The 22,108-nt window shown below is 39.8% G+C and overlaps 1 protein-coding gene across 2 annotated transcripts in view; it reads left to right on the top strand.

Annotated features, from left to right (window-relative positions):
* The first annotated feature begins 8,576 nt into the window (after positions 1-8,576).
* The window catches only part of LOC115132031 (paired box protein Pax-7-like), a 62,739-nt gene continuing 49,207 nt past the window's right edge, over positions 8,577-22,108 (top strand). Inside the window, exons 1-4 of one of the 2 annotated variants that reach the window (XM_065020657.1) lie at positions 8,577-9,099; positions 10,294-10,529; positions 11,107-11,236; positions 11,533-11,661. In XM_065020657.1, coding sequence (XP_064876729.1) covers positions 9,012-9,099; positions 10,294-10,529; positions 11,107-11,236; positions 11,533-11,661 — 583 coding nt within the window. In that variant the 5' untranslated portion in view covers positions 8,577-9,011. Of the gene's footprint in view, positions 9,100-10,293; positions 10,530-11,106; positions 11,252-11,532; positions 11,662-22,108 lie in introns of both variants that reach the window. The other variant, XM_029664220.2, reaches the window with a different exon arrangement.

Here is a 22,108-nt window from a genome sequence, read left to right as displayed (position 1 = left end):
TGTGAAGTTTATAATAATTCATTTAATCTGTAATCTAATAAACTTCATGGTTTCCCGAGTCGTAATGGGAGGACCACACACCATATCATCGCGTGACTCCAAGTTTACCTCAATATGATGGTTATTACAACAATATTTGCGCATTAAGGCATTTCCACCGCCATTTCTCTCATAATTTGTGAGAGCAGGGTGATTGCCCTACACTCAGAAAGGGTTCTATGATTGCTTCATATATGGCAACCAGTGGCGATTGTAGCATGTAAATCTTGGTGGGGCAAATGAAAAAAATACATTTTTAGATGCATTCCAGCAAATCCACTACACAACACAACATTAAACAATATATTAATTGCGCTACAACGGTGACAAATGGTGCCCACACACTGTTAGGGCCTGCATAAAGCTGTCCCAATAGCAGAGTCCCAACAGCGGTCCCAACACCTTACCACTGCTACACCTGGCTATCAGCGGAGCCTTGCCTGGCAGCGAAACAGTTAATGCAACCTCATTTACTGCCTTTTAAAAGAACATAGCTGATATGGCTGTCTTGCTTAAACAAATGTGGTTTCTACTGACAATTGAGATGTACAAGCTATGGCATAAGAGGATGAGAGCAGATAAGAGGCAATCCGTAATTTCGATTAAGACATCAATGAGCGAGCTAGGACTGACGTGGCCAAGATAACTATTTTTTCAGCGCTTTTGAAATGTACAGTGACAGAATTCAGAACATGGGGCGTTCTTGCAGTATTCTCCCTGTACACCAAGTCAAAACTGTATGATAAATAAAGGGGGAATATAAGCAGGCAATGAAAGCTCTTACAATATTTGATGATTACAGTTATCTAAAACAGGCTATAGGCTATATGTGTACCACCAAATCTGAACAGTAGGCGAAATTAGGAGAGAAATCGGGACCAAATTATTAGGGTGAGGCACATGGGCTACAAACAGCTTACTACACAACATACACTAAGTATTACTTTCTTAGCTACAGTATACATATCTCCCTAGAGATAGATCATTTATGCAGCAGCATACAATACATTTTTGGACTCACCTTGTTGTGCTGTGCTCACTTTAACAGGAAGGTGGCGCGGCGGTCCTTCGTCGGCAAATGTTGTCATCAAACTTTGTTTTCAAATCTGGCATTCTCTGGATTTATGGTGCTTTCAAGACAACTGGGAAATCTGGGGGGGGAAACTATGTCGAATCATGATGACGTCAGTGATCTTCAGGTCAGGGCTCAAGAAAGAGGCCCGAGTTCCCGACTTGCAATTCCGAGTTGGATGACCGTTCAAAGCATATTTTTCCAGTCTAAGCAATTTTTTCCCCGATTCCCAATTGTCTTGAACTCACTGAAATCAGATTTCCCAGTTCTGAGTTTCCAGTTGTTTGAGTGCGGCAGAAGTCATCCTGGATTGACACTATGGTCAATGTTGAATGTTTATAATTTAAGCTAGGAAAAGAGACCCTTAACCCCAGACTTTGGACCACATACCCACTCTACTGAATAGCAGGCTAGTGATTGCTTTGCAATGCTTGCAGTTAGCCACTGATTCATCCAAAACTACTAATTGTTGAATTTGCAATTTCCATCTTGTTGTGTAATGTTTATGCTCAATAGCTGATGAGCATCTGAGCTCCTAGAGTGTGCGGCTCTCCTTTATTTTCAGGTTTTCTACTCCGCTAGCCAGCATCTCGCCTAAATAGGTGTGCGTTTCTTTTTCTTCTAAATAGCTGATGAGCACCTATACATTTTATCTATGATTCATGATAATGACTGCTAGCTTGTTAGATAAGATTTTGAAAGTATGTCCAATTCTGGTGACTCTGAGTCAGTAATTTAGTTAGAATTCAAGACACATGCATGGCTACCACAGCATTTTTCAGCGATACTCCATCCCATCTGGCTTGCGCTTAGTGGGACTATCATTTGTTTTTCAACAGGACAATGATCCAACACACCTCCAGGCTATGTAAAGGCTATTTGACCAAGAAGGAGAGTGATGGAGTGCTGCATCAGATGACCTGGCCTCCACAATCACCCGACCTCAACCCAATTGAGATGGTTTGGGATGAGTTGGACTGCAGGGTGAAGGACAATCAGCCAACAAGTGCTAAGCATATGTGGGAACTCCTTCAAGACAGTTGGAAAAGCATTCCAGCTGAATCTGGTTGAGAGAATACCAATAGTGTGCAAAGCTGTCATCAAGGAAAAGGGTGGCTACTTTGAAGAATCTAGAATACATTTGATTTGTTTAACACTTTTTTGGTTAGACATGATTCCACATGTGTTATTTCATAGTTTTGATGTCTTCACTAGTATTCTACAATGTAGAAAATAGTAAAAATGAGTAGACGTGTCCAAACTTCTGACCTGTACTGTACACACATCAAGTCGGTCACGTGGGGGAAGAGTTGTTGTGTCATGAGGTGTTGTTGTGTCATGGTGTGCTTGTAATTGTTAAGGACAGGGGAGTTTTTCAGGATTAAAAATAAATGGAATGGAGCTAAGCACAGGAAAAATCCTAGAGGAAAACTTGGTTCAGTCAGAAAATGGTTGCCTAGAAATAATCAACAATCAATAAGACGGCGCTTGAAGAATTTTGAAAAGAATAATGTGCAAATGTTGCACAATCCAGGTGTGGAAAGCTCTTAAAGACTTACCCAGAGAGACTCACAGCTGCTATCACTGCCAAAGTTGCTTTGGCAGTGATAAGTATTGACTCAGGAGTTTGAACACTTATGTAAATGAGGTATTTCTGTATTTCATTCACAATACATTTGCACATTTTTCTAAAAACATGTTTTCACTTTGTCATTATGGGGTATTGTTTGTAGATGGGTGAGAAAAAAATAAATGTAATCAATTTTGAATTCAGACTGTAAACACAACAAAATGTGAATAAGTCAAGGGGTATGAATACTTTCTGAAGCAAGTAATGTTTTTGGGCTCCAACTTTTTTGGGCTCCAACCGCTGTCCCAATAAGGATTGCCCCTAAGACATGTGCTTACTGCGTCAGTATAGTTAGGCCCTGTCCTGTCCAGAAGAAACCCTACTCCCTTATCCCTAGACACTTGTGTAGATCTGAAACAAATTGATTGGTGTAAGGATGTAAACAATAGGGTGAAGTAACTTTCAAGTTAATCTCAACTCTGTTAAAAGTATACTCACGAAAAACTAACATGCCCCACCAACACTAGACAACTATACTGAAAGCCCTTAAATTGCTGAAATAAGTAAATAAAATCAATTATGAGAATAGTGTCAGGCCCTGATCTGTTTCACCTGTCTTTGTGATTGTCTCCACCCTCCTCCAGGTGTTGCCCATCTTCCCCATTATCCCCTGTGTATTTATACCTGTGTTCTCTGTTTGTCTGTTGCCAGTTCGTCTTGTTTGTCAAGCTTACCAGTGTTTTTCCTGTCAGCGCCTGTCTTTTCCCAGCCTCTCTTTTTCTCGCCCTCCTGATGTTTGACCCTTGCCTGTCCTGACCCTGAACCCGCCCGCCTGACCACTCTGCCTGCGCCTGACCACTCTGCCTGCCCCTGACCCTGACCATGTCTGCCGTCTTGTACCTTTGCCCCTATCTGGATTTCCATCCTCTGCCTGACCAGACCCTGAGCCTGCCTGCCGTCCTGCACATTTGCCTCTGTTGCTGTAATAAACATTGTTACTTCGACACAGTCTGCAGCTGGGACTTACCTTTATTCTGATAAATAGTCAGATTAACCTCTACATGACATGAACATGGTGGTGTAGCAGAAAGATTGGTGTACTATGACCCAAGAGGTTGTGAGTTCACTTCCCAGGTGAGGACTGTTGAATTTTAATTACTGTATAAATAAACATGTCAAAATATGTATGTTTAATACACTGTATGTTCAATGCACTGTGTGAGTATCCCTAACCTTGCCAACAGACAAAGAGCTATGAATGGATCAGTGATCCACCAATCAGGGTCATGACTGGCTTAGCAACCGTAACAAGATGTAATTGAACTATTATTGGGGTTCCATCAGGCGATGTCCTAACAACCGATACACAGAAATGTTCTTTCAATGTTCCCATGAAACGTCTGTAAAACATTAATATCTTATGTTCTGAGAACATGGGAACCATGTTTGGTGGGATGTTGATGGAATATTATCCTAACCCACAGAAAACTGGATACTTCAATGACCTTGCAACGTGTCTACACGCTTAGAAAAAAAGGATCCAAATGGGTTCTTCGCCTGGCCTCATAGGATAGCCTTTTTGGTTCCAGGTAGAACCCTTTTGGGTTCCATGTAGAACCCTCTGTGGAAAGGCAGGGTTCTGAAAGGGTTCTACCTGAAACCAAAGACGGTTCTGCATAATTATCTTAGAATTATGGTGACAGCCAAAGAACCCTTTTAAGTTATAGATAGCACAAGTGTAGCAGATCATTAATATTGTATATTCTGAGAACATGGTATCCACATTCTGTGTATGTTCTGTTTGACATTAAGGGAATATTCTCCTAACTCTAATGCAAAAACGTTCCTCGGAAGATTTTTGTTAACATAGAAAGAATGTTCCCATAAGGGAAAACTGGATACTCAAACATTAGGGGAACATTATGGGTAGCATTATAAAAATGTTATCTCTCTCTTAAATTCTAAGCTTGACATCTATAGGAATACAGCCACCACTTCCTTTTACATGATATTCTACACTCACTCTTTCAGAGGCCTGATCAAACAATTCTCTGCAGGAAGCGCTAACACATTCAAATAATATTGTGCAGATGTGAGCATGACACGCTGGGTTGACATCCAGTCTAACCCAAACACGCTTTGGGGGTAGGTGTACAGAGAGAGAGAGAGAGAGAGAGAGAGAGAGAGAGAGAGAGAGAGAGAGAGAGAGAGAGAGAGAGAGAGAGAGAGAGAGAGAGAGAGAGAGAGAGAGAGAGAGAGAGAGAGAGACGTATTTACAGTTTCAAACATTATGTAGTATTGCTTGGTTTAATTTAAATTAATTCCGTTTGCTGTACCTCCATATTTTGGAACATAGTCTCCCTCTAGTGGTTGCCACATGACATGGCGCTTAAACACATACAAGTAACTGACATCAATTATTTAGATACCAAGAGTGCACGTCAGTTTTTCAACCCGTTCGTAATTACTTGAATTGGATTACATGCAAAAAGGCCCACCAATTAAGAATGTCCATGTGTTATTATTAACAACTCTCAGTGTTTCAAATAGTATGGAGATTTAAATCCTGCAAAATCATAAATGTAGGCATATGGATAAAATGATATGCATCGGTGAAGATAGTATATGTCCAGGATGATCCTATTCAAAGTGTGATGGGCAACAGGTGTGCTGGTGCCATAAAACCCTACTTCCGCGCCAAACACTGCATGTCAAGCGGCGCGCAGTTACCTCTGCTCCCTCAACCCTGCCACGGGAAATCATGAGGAAGGATCAACAAGTTTGGGCCTAATTAACATTTTCGCTGAGCAAGGTATAGGCTATGATAAAGCAAGGTATAGGCTATGATAAAAACATAACAAACAGGCCTAACTAAATGCCTACTACCAGTGGCGGTTCTAGCTTGTATGGCTCACTGGGCGAACCCCCATTTCAGCCCCCGCCAACAAAAAAACAGAACCATTCTGCACTAACTGTAATTTTTTTTCAGACATTTAGAACAACACAAATAAATAATCATAACACTTAAAACTATATAAATGTAAAAATATATACAAAAATAAATATCAAAAAGAAGTAACAAAGACAAATAGAAACAAATTTGTGTTGATTTGGCACTTGAGCATCAACTCATTAACCATCCCACAAAACTGTCAACCAAGAGTCAAGACTAAACCAATTCACCTTGGTGGTGTGCAGACTGGTTTTATGTTTTTCTTAAGGATTTTGCACAACCAGACAAAAATGCAACAATATGTCTGTGAAACTATATATTCACAGTATTATGAATGAATTGTGGTTTATTTGGTAGCATTTTGTAGTGTGACTGATTTGACTAATTGCATTAGTACTGTACAAAGTTAGAGGTGCGCTATTTGATAGACTCTGGCAAGATGCCGCCCTGGGCGGCTGCCCATTTCGCCTGTACCTAAATCCGCCTCTGCCTACTACCCACTTCAGGACTGCTCAATCAGGTAACTGCCAAAATAAAGGAAACTCTTGAGTAAATGAGGGATACAAAGTATAAATCCATTCAAAGTAGATGCTTCCACACAGGTGTGGTTCCCAACATGCTTAGGGTCATGTATAAAACTGCCCTGTGGCCCAGGATTTTGGCTACCATGGCAAGGTATCTCAGTTGAAAGAGTGGTCTCAAAAGAGCATAAGGGGTTTAAAGGGTGTGTGTGTGACCAGATCTTAACCCAGCTGAACACTTATGGGAGATTCTGGAGCTGTGCCTGAAAGTGTTTTCCACCATCATCAACAAAACATCACATTATGGAATTTCTTGTGGAAGAATGGTGTCGAATCCTTCCACTCCATTTCCAGACACTTGTAGAATCTATGCCAAGGCTCATTAAAGCTGTTCTGGCGGCTGGTATTGGCCCAACGTCCTATTAAGCCACTTTATGTTGGTGTTTCCTTTATTTTGTCAGTTACCTATATTTTCTTGTATGTTCATTATTGCATAAGCCTGTCAACTAGGTCTATTTATGAGTAGACTATTTATTGATTGAGGTCAAACTTACAGAATAGGGCAGGCTATAGGCGTATAGACTATGCTTGTGTCCTAAGCATTAAAGTACAAATAGGCTAAATGTAGCCTGTCCTATCTCTAACTCAACGCCAGTGTATACTCATTCACTGAGTTTACAGAACATTAAGAACACCTGCTCTTTCCATGACGTAGACTGACCAGGTGAGTACTGGTGAAAGATATGATCCCTTATTGATGTCACTTTTTAAATCCACTTCAATCCATGTAGATGGAGGGGAGGAGACAGGTTAAAGAAGGATCTTTAAGCCTTGAGGCAACTGAGACATTTTCAATTTTTAAATTGTATTTCACCTTTATTTAACCAGGTAGGCAAGTTGAGAAGAAGTTCTCATTTACAACTGCGACCTGGCCACGATAAAGCAAAGCAGTTCGACATATAACAACACAGAGTTACACATGGAGTAAAACAAACATACAGTCAATAATACAGTAGAAAAATAAGTCTATATACAATGGAGTTTCATATGAAATATAGGCTTTTAGTTGCATATGGCTTAAAGACGCGGGCTATGTGTACAGTCATCTCGAATCGCATGATAATATTGACAGGAAACGCGTTTTGTTCTATACAACTAGAATACATGACTGACTCATTCATTACAGAAGGTTTCCAGTTTGCTCTGGACACACCAAGTCGAAGATGTCCCCTTTTGGATTGGGCATGCGTGCCATTCAGAGGGTTAATGGGCAAGACAAAAAAGGTAAGTGCCTTTGAATGGGGTATGGTAGTAGGTACCAGGCGGTTTGTGTCAAGAACTGCAACGCTGCTTGGTTTTTCACACTCAACAGTTTCCCGTGTGTATCAAGAATGTTCCACCACCCAACTGTGGCAAGCATTGGAGTCAACATGGGCCAGCATCCCAGTGGAACGCTTTCGACACCTTGTTGAGTCCTTACCCTGACGAAATGATGCTGTTCAGAGGGGGGGAAGGGCAGGGGGGCAACTCAATATCAGGAAAGTGTTCCTAATGTTTGGTATACTCAGTGTATATGTCAATAGTCCCTAGATCTTTTAGTAGAACAACAACTCGGGAACGGAGACCTTTTAAAATTATTATTAACAACAACATGTGTATTCCAATTACGCAAATAAAACATATACGGTTTAGTATTTGATAAAACCTATTAGGAAGTTTACTTTGCCACTTGTATCTCTAACCAAATTAGTTTATTATGAGGTATTGTTATTCGTGGTAAGAATATGTTCCCTGTCACATCCAAATGGCACCAAAGACCGTAGAATCTATTGCATAATTGCCATTTAAAAGCATCATTGATGTTATTGGTCCAAACTTGTTCATCAAGCAAATGCAATTAATGTAAGTCTATTATAACAATGTATTACTTTCCAAAAGGGGACATCTTCGACTTGGTGTGTCCAGAGCAAACTGGAAACCTTCTGCAATGAATGAGTCAGTCATGTATTCTAGTTGTTTAGATCAAATCGCGTTTCCTGTCTATATTATCATGCGATTAGATTAGAGATGACTGTACACATAGCCCGCGTCTTTAAGCCATATGCAACTAAAAGCCTATATTTCATATGCGTCAATGAAACAACAAACTACACACTTAAATCCTGAATTGAGTTTACTTCTACGTCCAAAACACACTGTTTTTATCTTTCACTGAAGAAGAATCTCCAGGGCCCAGTGGCAGTTTCATCTAAAAGGTTGGGATGGTTTTGATGCGGCATGCAATGAATGGGAAGGCGCAAAATGTGTTTTACGTCGCATGCCGTTTTTTGTGATTGGTGGAGAAAACTTGGCTGTACTCCGCTTCCCCTCATGAATAAAAGAAAGCTCAGACCAAGAGCCTATCCGCGCGCGCGACAACCCCCTACGCCGTGCGCCAAAGTTATCACATAAACACCCAACCTCCATGCAGACTTTGTCATCAAAAACTACCAGAGCTTTTAGGAAAACGCTGTAAAGAATTAAGCAACCTTTGCGCACTTGAGAGTTAAGGGACACCCTCCTCCCTCTCTCTGTACACACACAGTGTACCTTTTTCTCAGCAGTCCTGTTCCGCTCATGCTCCCCACCGTGCTACATCAGAAGTAAGTGTGTTTTACGGTTTTGGGGTCTTTCGTTTTCAGAGATTCGTCCGTTTGGATGAGTATAGGCCTATTTGTCTTTTTTCATTTTTTTTTTTTTGTTGAGTGGACTGCACTTGTTTTTTTCATCGTCAAACTCAATTACCACAAACAAGTCTCGACTTAGTTTAGCCGATGAACTATTGGCCTTGTTTTTCCTGCTACTTTTAGCTGTAGAATGCAGTCGTCTTTGCCAGGAACAGTACCGCGAATGATGCGACCAGCGCCTGGACAAAACTATCCGCGCACTGGCTTCCCTTTGGAAGGTAGGTGATGCATGCAATTGACAAACATCCATCATTGTCGAAATTACTGTATCATTCCAAGCAACATTTATTACTAATTTAAAGCACGTTGTTTATCAACAAAATGTGCATTTGATTTGGGCCTTTATCCTCAATCACATTTGAAACGGCAAAATGTTAGTTAAATGTTAGTTATACAATTAGTTATACAAATTGAAAGGACAAGTTAGTCTATTCATTATTTTATACACGTTTGCCCCCTCTGTAGACTACAATATGTTTTACGAAAGTCAAACTTATATTAGGATTTCACAATGTCTGGGTACTCGATTATGTGACTGTTTATGTAAATAGACAAACGTGTGAATAAAATGTACAGGCACAATTTATTTGCATTGATTAATCGTCCGTGGGAGCGTCTCCCAGACAAGGTTCGTGCTCAAGTAGCTCCAATAAAATATCCGAGAACACGAAGCTTGCAAGTTATCTTAGATCCGGGATTTGTTGAAGTGTCCTGGTGCTGGAAATAAAAGTAAAATACACATCAAAACGACGAATCAAAGGATTACATCAATATTTGTACGGCATGGCGGTGAATAATGAATCCGGACAAAGCCACACACTTCACAGCCTCTTCAATGACGGATGGAACACTCAAGTGTCATCTGGCTAATGACAAATTCTGCCTTCAAATCAAATATTTTTCCCCAAAATAACTTGTCGATTCTGTTCTAAAATGTCTATTTTTGTCATTTTCAAATTCAGCAAGCTACGGATTCATTCACTTCAAGCATTATTGGAAATGTGTCCAATTACTTTGAATGTAGTAACAGTGGGTTTAGGCCTTTATGTTGATGTTTTTATGGCCACATTTCATTTCTGATAGGACAGCCTATAGGCTACATTCATTTATTTGTATATATAGACTACATAAATATAGGCCTAGCCTACATTGTGCAATAGACTTCCACTAGGTCGTATAGACTAATAACAATTGCATTAGGCATCCACATATGCATATTGGCCTATCAAAAAATCTTCGAACGCTACAAAAATATGCGAAATATTCAAACATGTAGCCTATAGGCCTAAAGATCAAGCAGTCATCATTTGCACTGTAAAACAATATGCATTCCGAATAAGGTATTAATGCCAATGTTGCATTTGATGTGTACACGAAATGTTTTCACAGTAGGCCTTCTTTCTTCTGCACAGTGTCAACTCCCCTGGGTCAAGGTCGGGTTAACCAACTCGGTGGAGTGTTCATCAACGGAAGACCACTGCCAAATCATATCCGACACAAGATAGTGGAGATGGCCCACCACGGTATCCGTCCCTGCGTGATCTCACGACAGCTACGAGTTTCCCATGGTTGCGTGTCCAAAATTCTTTGTCGGTATCAAGAAACAGGATCAATCCGACCCGGGGCAATAGGAGGAAGCAAACCCAGAGTGAGTTTGAGAAAGTTCTACCTCACAAAACAACAACAACCATTATTATTACACGCTAATATCCTAAAAATATCAAAATACATTTAATAATATTATTATTAATAATACTATTAATATTAGCCTATTCTTATAATTATTCGTATAATTATTATTCTTATTTATCATGACTGTTTACCGTTATGGACCACCAAATATTTAAACAGTAACTGGACATCTATGGTATTTATTGTGGATATTGTACTCCATTCCATGTTTGTTGCTTACCTATTTATTAACCTGCCATCGAAATGGACAAAAACGAGCAATTTCGTAGCCTATATTTCCGGTGCCTTGAGACTTTGAAGTTTACTAATATATATTTTAAAAAACGGAATTAGTCCATTCAGATTTTATTTTTCAGTACATTCAACCTGTACTGAAGTTATTTTTCTCGTGCTCTTTCTCCTCTCCTTTCCTCTTTTTGTATTTTTCTTGTTTATTATTCTATTTTCTGCATTGTTTCTGCTTCTCATTTTCTTTCTCGCTCTCTTTCTTTCTCTCTGTTCTACTATCGTTCTGCGTAAATTAAACCCAAAAGCAGGTAGCAACGCCCGATGTGGAGAAACGGATTGAGGAGTACAAGCGCGAGAATCCCGGCATGTTCAGCTGGGAGATCCGAGACAAGCTGCTGAAGGACGGGGTGTGTGACAGAAGCACAGTTCCTTCAGGTGAGGCCTCATCTGGTAAGCAACCCTTTTTACTACACAAGTGATGTTTGCTCATATATATTTTGTTATACTAGTTCTCCATAATAGTGGTTTATATGAAACCATCACAAACATTAGGTTGATGACGTATTTAGAACTACCAGCATAGTTTTATGTCGGCTAAAAACAGGCCTATAGTGTCACCTGAACTTAATTGCATTAGGTTATTATTTCGATTTGTCTACATTTGTTTTAGCTTGTGTGTAATGACTATGCAATTACTCTAGGCCTACCTTGTTTTGTTTTTATTCTTGTAGTGAGTTCCATTAGTCGTGTTCTGAGAGCTCGATTTGGGAAGAAAGATGATGAAGAAGATTGTGATAAAAAAGATGAAGACGGAGAGAAGAAAACTAAACACAGCATCGATGGCATTCTTGGCGATAAAGGTAGGCTAATTCAATTGGATTACATTCGCGTTTTAAAACAACCTCTTACAGGCCTATGCACAACATCCTGTCTCAATATGTTGCAATATTTTTGTTCAGCTTTGTTTGTTTTGTTCACGGAATGCACTTCCTTAATTTAAAACGGACCTAATTACTCTTTTGCACACATTTGTGATTTTTTTTCGTGATGTTAAGCTGTTTTCCAATACAAGCGTAACTAGACCTGCTTAATTATTTATATGAGCCTTGACGGAGGGTATTTGTGACTGCATTCATTTGCACAACAGACTCCTTTGGTGCTGGTAAATGGTCCCTTGAAACGACAACTGACAGATGACCGATGTAACAATCAATATCAATTACGACCAGCAGGTTGCAGCGATTCTTGATCCTGGACATTAGCCTATTTAGGTAGCGCGTGTATACTGCTTCATAGCTGGGTATTATCATAGTCCTATAGGCTAACTAATATGTAAGCTAAAATAAACCGGAAGCTAGTCATTTGCTAAAACGATAAACCGGCCGCAATTGTAGCCTAATTTTTTTTTTTATCAGGCCTAGGTCTATTTGAAAATGGCTTATTATTATTTGTTACACTTTTTTAGTTGTCATTTTTTGGGTCAGTTTTAAATATATATTTTATTATGTGGAATATTTAGGCTACAAAGAAACGGGGTTGTCTTTTGTCCTTGCGCTTTTTTGATGGGACCTCGGTATTATCTAGTCAAAATACATTAGATCCTGTGTCTGAAAAAAAGACAGGGATTTCCAAATGAAATGATCAACCATTTTGTAGCCTATCTGTTGTGTAAACGGTCGCACAAAAAGCCTTTCTCTAAAGCGACAGCCTCTCTAAACTTGAAGATGAACTTCAGTTCTCAAGACTTCCACTCCATTGAAGGCTAGGATTCTGAGGTACAAAGGCAAACCCCTCAAAAGCAGGGCAGTGAAAGGAGGAGCGGGACGTTTTTTTCACACTTAAAAACCCGCAAAGAAAGGGGGAGAAAACTTTGGACAAAAGGCCAAGAGGAGAACGAAAGGCGAATGAATTATTCAATCCACCCTGCTGGTATATAGTTTTGTAATATTATAAAATCGTCTGTTGGAATAGATTAAGCAGTGGAGGGTGCAAAATGCGTTTCGATTGTTGTTTGGAAATGCATATGCTTTTTAGAATCGAGTTATTTTCTGTTCTAACTGAACCTTTACTGATGTTTTCTCAATGAAGGGGGTGGGGTGAATGGGTCTGTAAGTGAATGTAGACTAGCCTATTAACATACTCTTCATCTATTTCACAAACCGATTCATTGATAGATGTTTATAGTTTGTTGTCTATGGGCTCGTGTCATGAAATGGCCTGTGTTGTTGGTTTATCTCGAGCATGAAGTTGTCTGCACCTTGTTAGTAGATCTGTACATAACTGACCTATGGGACATGACACCAGTTCATTATGGACTACTGTTTATTTTACGTGTCGCTGTATGATCATGTCGTATTGTAGACAGAACGCCTCTCCATGATAGCTCGACAGCCGTGTTGAAACGGGTTCCACTGCCAACAATTGACCCGCCAACAATTGAGCCGATTCAGGGGCCAGCGGGGGCTGTAGCGCTTTTGATTAAACCACAATTCTTCGTTAGAAATCTAACCTGATTGGCTTCAAACCACGTTGTCATCGGCCTATTTGTCAGTAGCCTAGCCCATGCATACACCGTGTGAAAGTAACTAAGATTGGGCTATATAGGCTATGGATATATGGCCTATAATGTACATTAACCCATAGGCCCCACTGTAGATCCTGCGTTCTTTTGGACATTAAATGGTCTCGCAAACCCTCTGTAAATGTTTTGCCCACGTTTTGGCTTTTGATGGTGACATGTTGAAACCAGGCTACCAACTGTCCCATTTTTTTTTTAATTCTTAAAAAGACTCCTCTCTGCGCTTGTTTCATTCTATCATCCGGCTGGCATTTAATAATGTTAAGACTTATTACAGCTCGTAATGAAACCGGTGTCTGTTGAATAGGCGTCTGTGTTGGAGAGGGGTGTAATAGCTCGCAGGCATGGTAAGAAATGTATTTATCCCCTATCAGCCCTCACTCTTGGAGTTTCAAGCACAAACGTTATGTTGAAGGGTTTTAGAGCAGATTAAATTGAGCCTTTTATTTCTTTTCACTTTCATCTCTAAACGGCCCACTCTGCAGCTAGCCGCAGGCACAAATTCATGAGATTTTAGGTTTCTTTTATAGGCTATAGTTGTCGAGATTGTATTCATATATTTATTTTGTTTTATTTCATTTTTATTTTGGGATTGCATTGGAGCATATAACTCTTAACATGCCAAACTCGAATCTGGTGATGGAAATGTCAATTTGAAGTGAATTGTACAGTTCATATTGCAAGCAAATTGCTAGATGCATAGGCTTATTAGAATACAGCGGGGGTGGTTTCACCAAACAAGGGGGCATCGTGTTTGAAGTCTGAGCTTTCAAAAATAACCGCTGCTGTCCATTCGGATTTTAAATTGACTGCGAAGGCTTTGGCTTTTGGGTAAGAGAATACTGCAGCTATGCTCCGTATAATAGTAGGCCAAATGTTTTCCATCCATGCTGATATTGACAGATTGCATTAGAACGTATTTAAACACTGCGTGAGTGACATGTTTGCCAAGTTTAGAAGGGGACTGCTGATAGTGGCATACGTTGCCCCTTCCAAAGAGCTTATGTTGAGATGTAAAGACTTATGATATGATGTTTTGTTACACTAGAGTGGACTAATTATAAGGTAATAGTCTCAATATATGTTTACAAATAGATAGTACATCATTATGATCGAGATCAAGGATTTATTACGTGATCATATCAATGTTTAAAAGATTGCATTCAACCGTTATCAGGATATCTGCATTGATCATCCCATTGGCATAGCTATAGCCTATGGTCGATGAGTGACCTAATTTCAAATGATGCATTGGTGCTGAGAAAATGCACACCTAAATGGTGGCTGAAAGGAGTGTATCGGTCAATTCATAAAGAACAATTGGTTTTGATTAAACCAACACGCACCATCTTCAGCCCTCGTGCGTGATAGAAGGGACAAATGGACACTTGAACAAACGGTCGGATTACCTGAGGTTCTCAATCTAATCAAACAGGGGCCAGGCGGGATTTGTGACTGTTGTGAGTGGGATCAGAGGAAATGATAGAGGCCACAAGGAGATAGCGAGATGTCACTCATCCCCAGGCCCCAGACACGGCCGTTCTCTGTATTCAATTTCAAACGACGTTAAAATACACGTCTTAAAAGGAGACATATAACCTAGAAAACGCGTTTGGAAATGATAGATAGGCTATACCGAGAACTCAAAGAGCGACCGAAAGTACCCATAAAACCATGATATAAATGGTCTACTTATTTAAATGGTTATAGAAATAAGAGGAGCTATTGAGCCACATTGAGGAGTCATGCAATACTGAATAAAAACAAAAGGCTGCCATATTACATATTCCGGAGCATGATCTGGCATGCGTGCTGCTTTTTCTCCGAGACAGTTGTAGAAAATCGAAAATTATATTTAGGAGTCCGAAATAGCCTAAGCTTCATTGAAAGAAAAAGGATGCCTGGATGTGTCGAAAGACCACTTCAAACAAATCCATCTAGAATGGTGAGAGAGATTTAGTGAACGTATGGGGAAGTTATTTAGCTATTAATAAATAAAAAAAATGTCCTAAGGCATCGAGAGTGACTCCATCTGCACTTTCTCGCAGCTATTTGGCTGGGTTGAAATTGAGGGAGACCCAAATGTTGGGTAGAGATAACACAATCATCACAGGCTTGGTCCTGTGCTGAGCATCAATGTATTCAACTCGGATTAACCTCCCCTTTCCCCCTCGCTGCCTCTCCAAATTTCATTGGAATTTACATGGCGAGATTTTTAAGAAACATAGCCTATAAAAAGCAAAAAAACAACAGGCTGCGTGGAATATTTTAATAGCGGAGGGGGTTGCATCAGTTGTCATAATAATCACATCACAAATGATAATGATAGCCCAATAGACATAATAATGCTAATAATAATGATAATAATAATGTATGCTGGGTTTATATATATATTCCTATAACTGTTATTTCATTCTAATAGTATGCTGATATTAAGATATTATGTACACTTCTACTTTAAACCTTTCGATTGGGTAGGCCTATCCGTGACGAATGCAGTTAATGTTGATGGCGATTCTCCCTTACAAGGTTTCAAGACCGAAATAATAATTATATACCATTTAATTCCACTGTTGTGGCCAGAAATACAGTGTTTTTTTAGAGGTTTAACAAATGTGCATGGGTAGGCTATAAACCCGTCGACCAGACGGAACTCTATTACACGGAATCCCGATAAACCAAGTGACATAATTCGTGGAACAAATCAAATTAGCCAAACCAGCAACAAATGACCATAATTTACTATTTAAAAGTCTTTGTTAAGCATGTTGCATCTCTTTAATGCTAGGAATAATAAGATGCCCCATTCATCCGGTGAACTAGGGCCTTGTGCTTTTTAAGGCCATGTAGGACCTATACTAAAAATAAACATGGGGAGATGTCAAAATCACTCATTCCCCAAACGAGATTTAAGAGGCAACATAATTCTTCTGTAATTTATTTAAATCAGTTTTGTTAAGCCTGCTTCCCTGACATCAAACAATATTTATATACGTTCATTGAATAAGGGGTCATGGTTTACATGCTTTTGTGCATCTTACAGGCAGCCCAACACCTTCACATTCCCCCAAGAGCATTCCTTAGAATGCATTTAGATGGTCGTTATTAAGCAAGAAACACCATGGGGGGTACTGCGGTAAATTAGTATACACTCATTAGATTAGGAAAATGATATTATGATGGCGAAGTATATTTTTCCCTTCCGTGACTTGGGCTATAGTCTACATCACCATCACAGCAGCTGATTGAACGCATTTTTAAAATGGACAGGGGGAAATCTTACATTGATGACACATTTTGTCCTGTCAATTCATAAGACATAAGACATCTAGAGAAAGAACGATCTTAGCGTAAGCCTCTTCATCACGTCGAATATTAATGTGCAATTATACCCCAATGCTCTGGATGACCCGCTAACCTGAGGCAGACCCTGGGGTTTTCATGAAGGGGATTTCGTGTTGTGTGTTTCAGACATTTTAAGAGAAGAGAGGAAGAAAAAAGTAGGTGAGGAAAAGTAAGAAGCGGCTAGAGGAAATTGAGAGGCTTATAGTCTTTGATCCTTGGGTGCTTTTGCTTATCAGAAACATTTGTGGTGACACCACCACAATGGGAGTTCATCATATTACAGACTGCCAGTGCTGCTTTCAAGCCTGCCTGTCTATTAATTAAAGCACTTTTGCCATGTGGGACAGGGCCTATACGAGTGCACATGCTACCAGCAGCGAATACTTCTCGAATCTCTGGTGGGTTATTTAAAGGGACAATCTCCCCTTTTGGGCGACTTAGGAAAATTCCAAGGTCTTCTGTAGACTACATGGGGATTTTTTTTCTCCTCATATAAAGGCAAGTACATAATCCTTTCCTGCTCAATAACTTTAAAGGAATTAACTCCCCCCTACCCAAACATTCACCAAATCTCAAGGTGTAGAACTTTCACGGAGTTATTCATTTTACTTTAAAGTAGGCTTAACTGTCCAGTGAAAATCTCACTTTTAAAAGTTCATATTCTGTTAACTCATACCCAAATAATGTTGTTGACTTGTCTTATACTCGTATTTGTGGTCAAAGCATAAATTGGATATGAAACACTTCAAAAACTCCATCTCAAACTTGTATCTCAAACAGACCATTTAAAAACATGCTTGCTATTTCCTCATGGAGAATGATGTCATCCTGCCTCATTGGCTGAGCTGGCCAATCAGTGGTCTACTGGCGTTCATATTTTTTAATGACCAATATACATCCACACCATTCTATTGTTGGGGTACGCCCACACCATTTCAACACAGCAAAGCTGCTTTTTAACATAATTAATTACCATTTATTTTAAGGAAAATTATTTTGCTCATAATCGAATTAATTATAGGTCCTATTTCATTATGTATCGAAACACTGGACATTTACTTTAAATGTATATATAATGTTGCATTTCATTTCCATTTGTCATTGACAACAATTACATTGAAAAACATTTCTAGTTGGTTGGGGTCAGGGATGTACTAGGGAGCTTGGTGGGGGACATGGCCCTGCGAGATCTGAGGAACAAATCGGACAAACGACAAGGGAAAACTCCTGCTGACACCAATAAAAGTATTGGCCTCCGGGCTTCCTATGTGGTGTCACAAATAGTGTTTTTGATACCACGACTCGCCATCAGTCTATTGTTGTACGCTGCCCATAAAATTGGAAGGCCAAGGAACTATTGTTGACCCCAAATGAAGACCGCTCATCAGTTGATGAGGAAATGGGCTTATGTTTAGTCGTGCATGGTCGTTCATCAAATATACACGCCTATATGCCTTTTAACTATGAAAATTAGTTAATATAGTCTATATTAATATCTGATATCGAATGTTTAATTCAATTCAGATGTAGCTTAGTCTGGTATTATGTCCAATTGAATAAACATGTTATTTAATGTATAATTATAACCGCATTATGATTGAAAATATTTAAATATATTTGACCAAACTGAAGCACAAATATTGTCACTATTGTAGTAAGAAAAATAGAGCTTGGGCTACTTGTTGATTTTCCTTTTATTCTTCATCACTTCCAACTGCATCAATGGCGTCTTTGAGAAAACAAATATATAAAGAGGGGCAACTAAACTGGGAAGCGGTTTTGAAAGCGAGAATAGCAGCCCACTTCTTTGCCATAGAGCGTTCAGTAGCCATTCCTTAATCCTGCTTTCATTTTGCCGACAAATGCCAAGAATCTTGTTTGGCGACCCAATGGGAGACTGATCAGTGAACAAAAGCGAAGCATTTCACAAAGCAGAAATGAGCAAAACGAGGTCCAGGGCAGTCAGAAGCCTTGGGCAACCATTAAGCTCCGTTTGCAAATGATAGCCAATGGGACAAAGGAAAACACAAAAATCTTAAACTATACAAATATGGCTAAACAAACGGATTGACAATGTCACCGAATGTTTTGACGGTTAATTGATCCCTTGGTGAGACGCATAGTGAATTTTGGAGATGTCTTATTGTGCAGGGTTATCGAGGGTGTTTTGTCAAATTAGAAGTAGCCTACTTTACTCATGGGGCATTTTGGGGATTTATCAATCAAATATAAATCAGTCAAATATTGCACCAAACACATAAAGTAATCGAAAATGACATGACACCTAGGCCATTCATAATAGCCCACCGAATAACGCTTTGATGGTGCAGAATTTAGAAAATAGGTCCGGATCGTATCTTTGAGTAAAACATGTTAAATTAACATCGCCAGATTCTACTAATCTACACTTTTTCGTCGGTTTCAAGTTGCACCATTAAGACCAGGCATGTATCCTACAAAGAAAAGCAGACCAAACCACCACCTACAGTATAGCCTATGAGTTTTGACCACGCAATAAAGACCAGTGGTTTCCTTTTCGTTTGCCTGTCTGCTGTGTTAACTTGATATTTTGTGCATGACTGGTTTATTAGACACCGCATGTGTGGGGATTTGACAGCGGCTCCTGGGGTCTGGATACCTTCAGTTAAATCCAACTCATTTCGCTCTCTCATGTAATTCATCCGGGGAACCTAGGGAGACGGCCCACGGTAGGAGAGGTATCTTAAACCCTTTCATCTCAGCCTATAATAACTGGACCATAACAAGTTCTCAATGCTCAGGTTCAAACCACATCCTCATACCATGAGAACATTGCAGCACAAGGTTAATTAAGGTCGAGACTGCTGAGTTTACCTAGCATAGCTGTTAAGAACGTCCCATATAGCCTACCCTTTTAAAGTAGCCTACAGTAGCCTATAATTTGGTGAATGATAATAACGGTATATTTATTTAAGAACCGTAGTATCATTTATCATAACATTATTAGTAGTATTTTAAAAAATCTGTCAAATAAGCATTTCGCTGCACCTGCAATAACATCTTTAAAATAACATTTGATTATTTTTATCATTATTATGTAAATCAAACCTTTATATGATAGAATATGAATTATGTATTGATAATGAAAGTTTTTGGGGAAATGGTATTTTGGTACGTTTACCTAGCTCACTCTGTGCAAGTTAATATTTGTGAGTTTGCTGTGGCCCATTTCCAAGAACGTAGATCAAGTTCAAAGTGACAGAAACAGGATTGAATCAGAGAGGAACGTTAATATGAAATGTTCAAATTGAAGTTATCTCACACACCAAGGGAACCACGTTACTTTTGCCCAGGTGGACCTGTAAGCAAATGGAGGCATAATGACATCTTAGTTTGTCGACACAGGCACAAGAAAGTCATTCTTACAAGTGTATTTGTCTAGGATTCGACTCCCTAAAAGCAAACGCTGTTCAAAATGCACAAATCCATTCTAATTGGGTATGAAATGACCCTAAATATATAGAGATTAAGCAACCATTAAGCCCCTACATTTTCTTCTAAAATAAACCTTGAAGCCGTTGAAAGGTTTGAAAGTGGATTAATGGTTCTATATAAGTCTTTGCATGAATGTAATTTGTGCCACTTATTTTACATGCCATCCTAAATAATATATGTGAGAATATATTTAACCAACAACCATCAAATCATTTATATTCACTTTAATTCAAATTATGTATTTTTACACCCTAACTTTATCATTGTACACTCAAAGCTACCATTCTGGAGAGATTGAGGTTATGCAATGCAAGGCCCTAACTATCTTGCTAGGCCATGTTAAGTGTATGTTGTCTGCCCAATCATTAGTGTCTGTTTGCGTGATATAACTGTACTTTCAGGAGAACACACATTAAAGTTAGAGACTCATTGTCGATTTTATCCAGGTTGTATCTGCGTTATAGTTCATAACTCCCTCTGTTAGTGTCAGTGACCAAGGAGCTAAACGTCAACTGTTTGTGTTTTGCCTTTTAGAAGCCTCTTTGTAGCTAAACCAGCTTTTTTTGGTTTGGCCTGAAATCCCCCTGATGTGTGTCTACCCACTCAGTCTATTGATATACAAGCAGTCACTTAAAAAGGGAAAGAAAGAAAAAAAAAAGTGAATGGGGATAGAGAACCGTCTGTTATTTTGTGTCTTTGGCCCCGCACCATTGGCTATTCAGGCGAGTTGATGAACTCCTCCAAAAGTTTATTAAGGGGAAGGAAACAATGCAAACCAAAGGCTTCAAGCAAACAGGCTGACAGTTTATAAACTAGCTTCCATTGAGCCTCAAAGGCAGATGCATGAATACGTTTGAATGGGCTCCCTCAAACTGACACAATCGAGCTAGACGACAGCCATGTTGAAAAAGGAGGGGTTTTACTCTTCGGTGCTGCTGCGGTGCCGATTTGTATTTCCATGCATTAATGTACATCTGCAGTGGGAAGGCTCCAATCTGGGGGTTGGTTGGTTGGTCTGGTCGAGTCAAAGCGTTGTTTTTTGCTGATCTTTTTGCTTGTGTTTGAAGTAAAGCCTTGTGTTCCGCACGCCCACTCTGGACAGCAGGTGTCACGACACTGAGAGAAATATGCTAATCGCAATGAAAAAGAGAGTGAGGGAGAGAGAAACGTTTTACTTATGCTCCCTCGCTTTTTCACGGTATGAACCGGAGTATTTCTCGTCCACATGCAGGTTGAATGGGTGATAAGTGGCTTTTAGCGATGATGGTATTCCTTTCAGCCGAAACAACTTTGTTCTCAGTCCAAGCAGTAGTTCCTGCTTGCCAGATCAGTCAGTGAGTGTGTTGGTTCGCTTTGAGTTCAGTCGTTGAACATAATTGCAAAGAAACCATTTCTCTTGGAATGTTAAATGATGTTTACCAGCTAGAACCTTGCTGAGCAGTGACTGTGGAATCAACAGCCTGAGGAAACACTGCTCTTACGAAATTCACTGACTAAAGTTTCTAAACCCTCTCCACCCCGGCCTACAACCTAATTGGGGACTATGATTTGTGAGTGTATCCAGCCCAGGCCCAATGCTCCCTAAGTGGGCACCACCCGGGAGAGGTGACCCTGGGCAGCCTGGGGGGTGTCTGAATGCACTGCGGACACAGCCTATAGCAGCCATCCCTAGCAGGTGTCACAATTAGCAACACAATCAGTCTCCATGGCCTGTGGTCATTGGGCGTCTGTTCAACCAAGCCGTGTAAGGCGGGCTGGATCTTGGGGGACAACACAAGGGGGTACACGTGGAGCAGGGACAAGACTAGGGCGAGATTACCCTCTGAAACAGCCATTAGAGAGGATGACGTCGCAGCAAACAAAAGTGGAGAAGAAATATCAATACTTTGTTAGTTTTCTAAACAGAGCCC

The sequence above is a fragment of the Oncorhynchus nerka genome, linkage group LG7 (genome assembly GCF_034236695.1).
Source record: "Oncorhynchus nerka isolate Pitt River linkage group LG7, Oner_Uvic_2.0, whole genome shotgun sequence".
Lineage (NCBI taxonomy): Eukaryota > Metazoa > Chordata > Actinopteri > Salmoniformes > Salmonidae > Oncorhynchus > Oncorhynchus nerka.
This window is presented reverse-complemented; position numbering and strand designations above follow the sequence as displayed.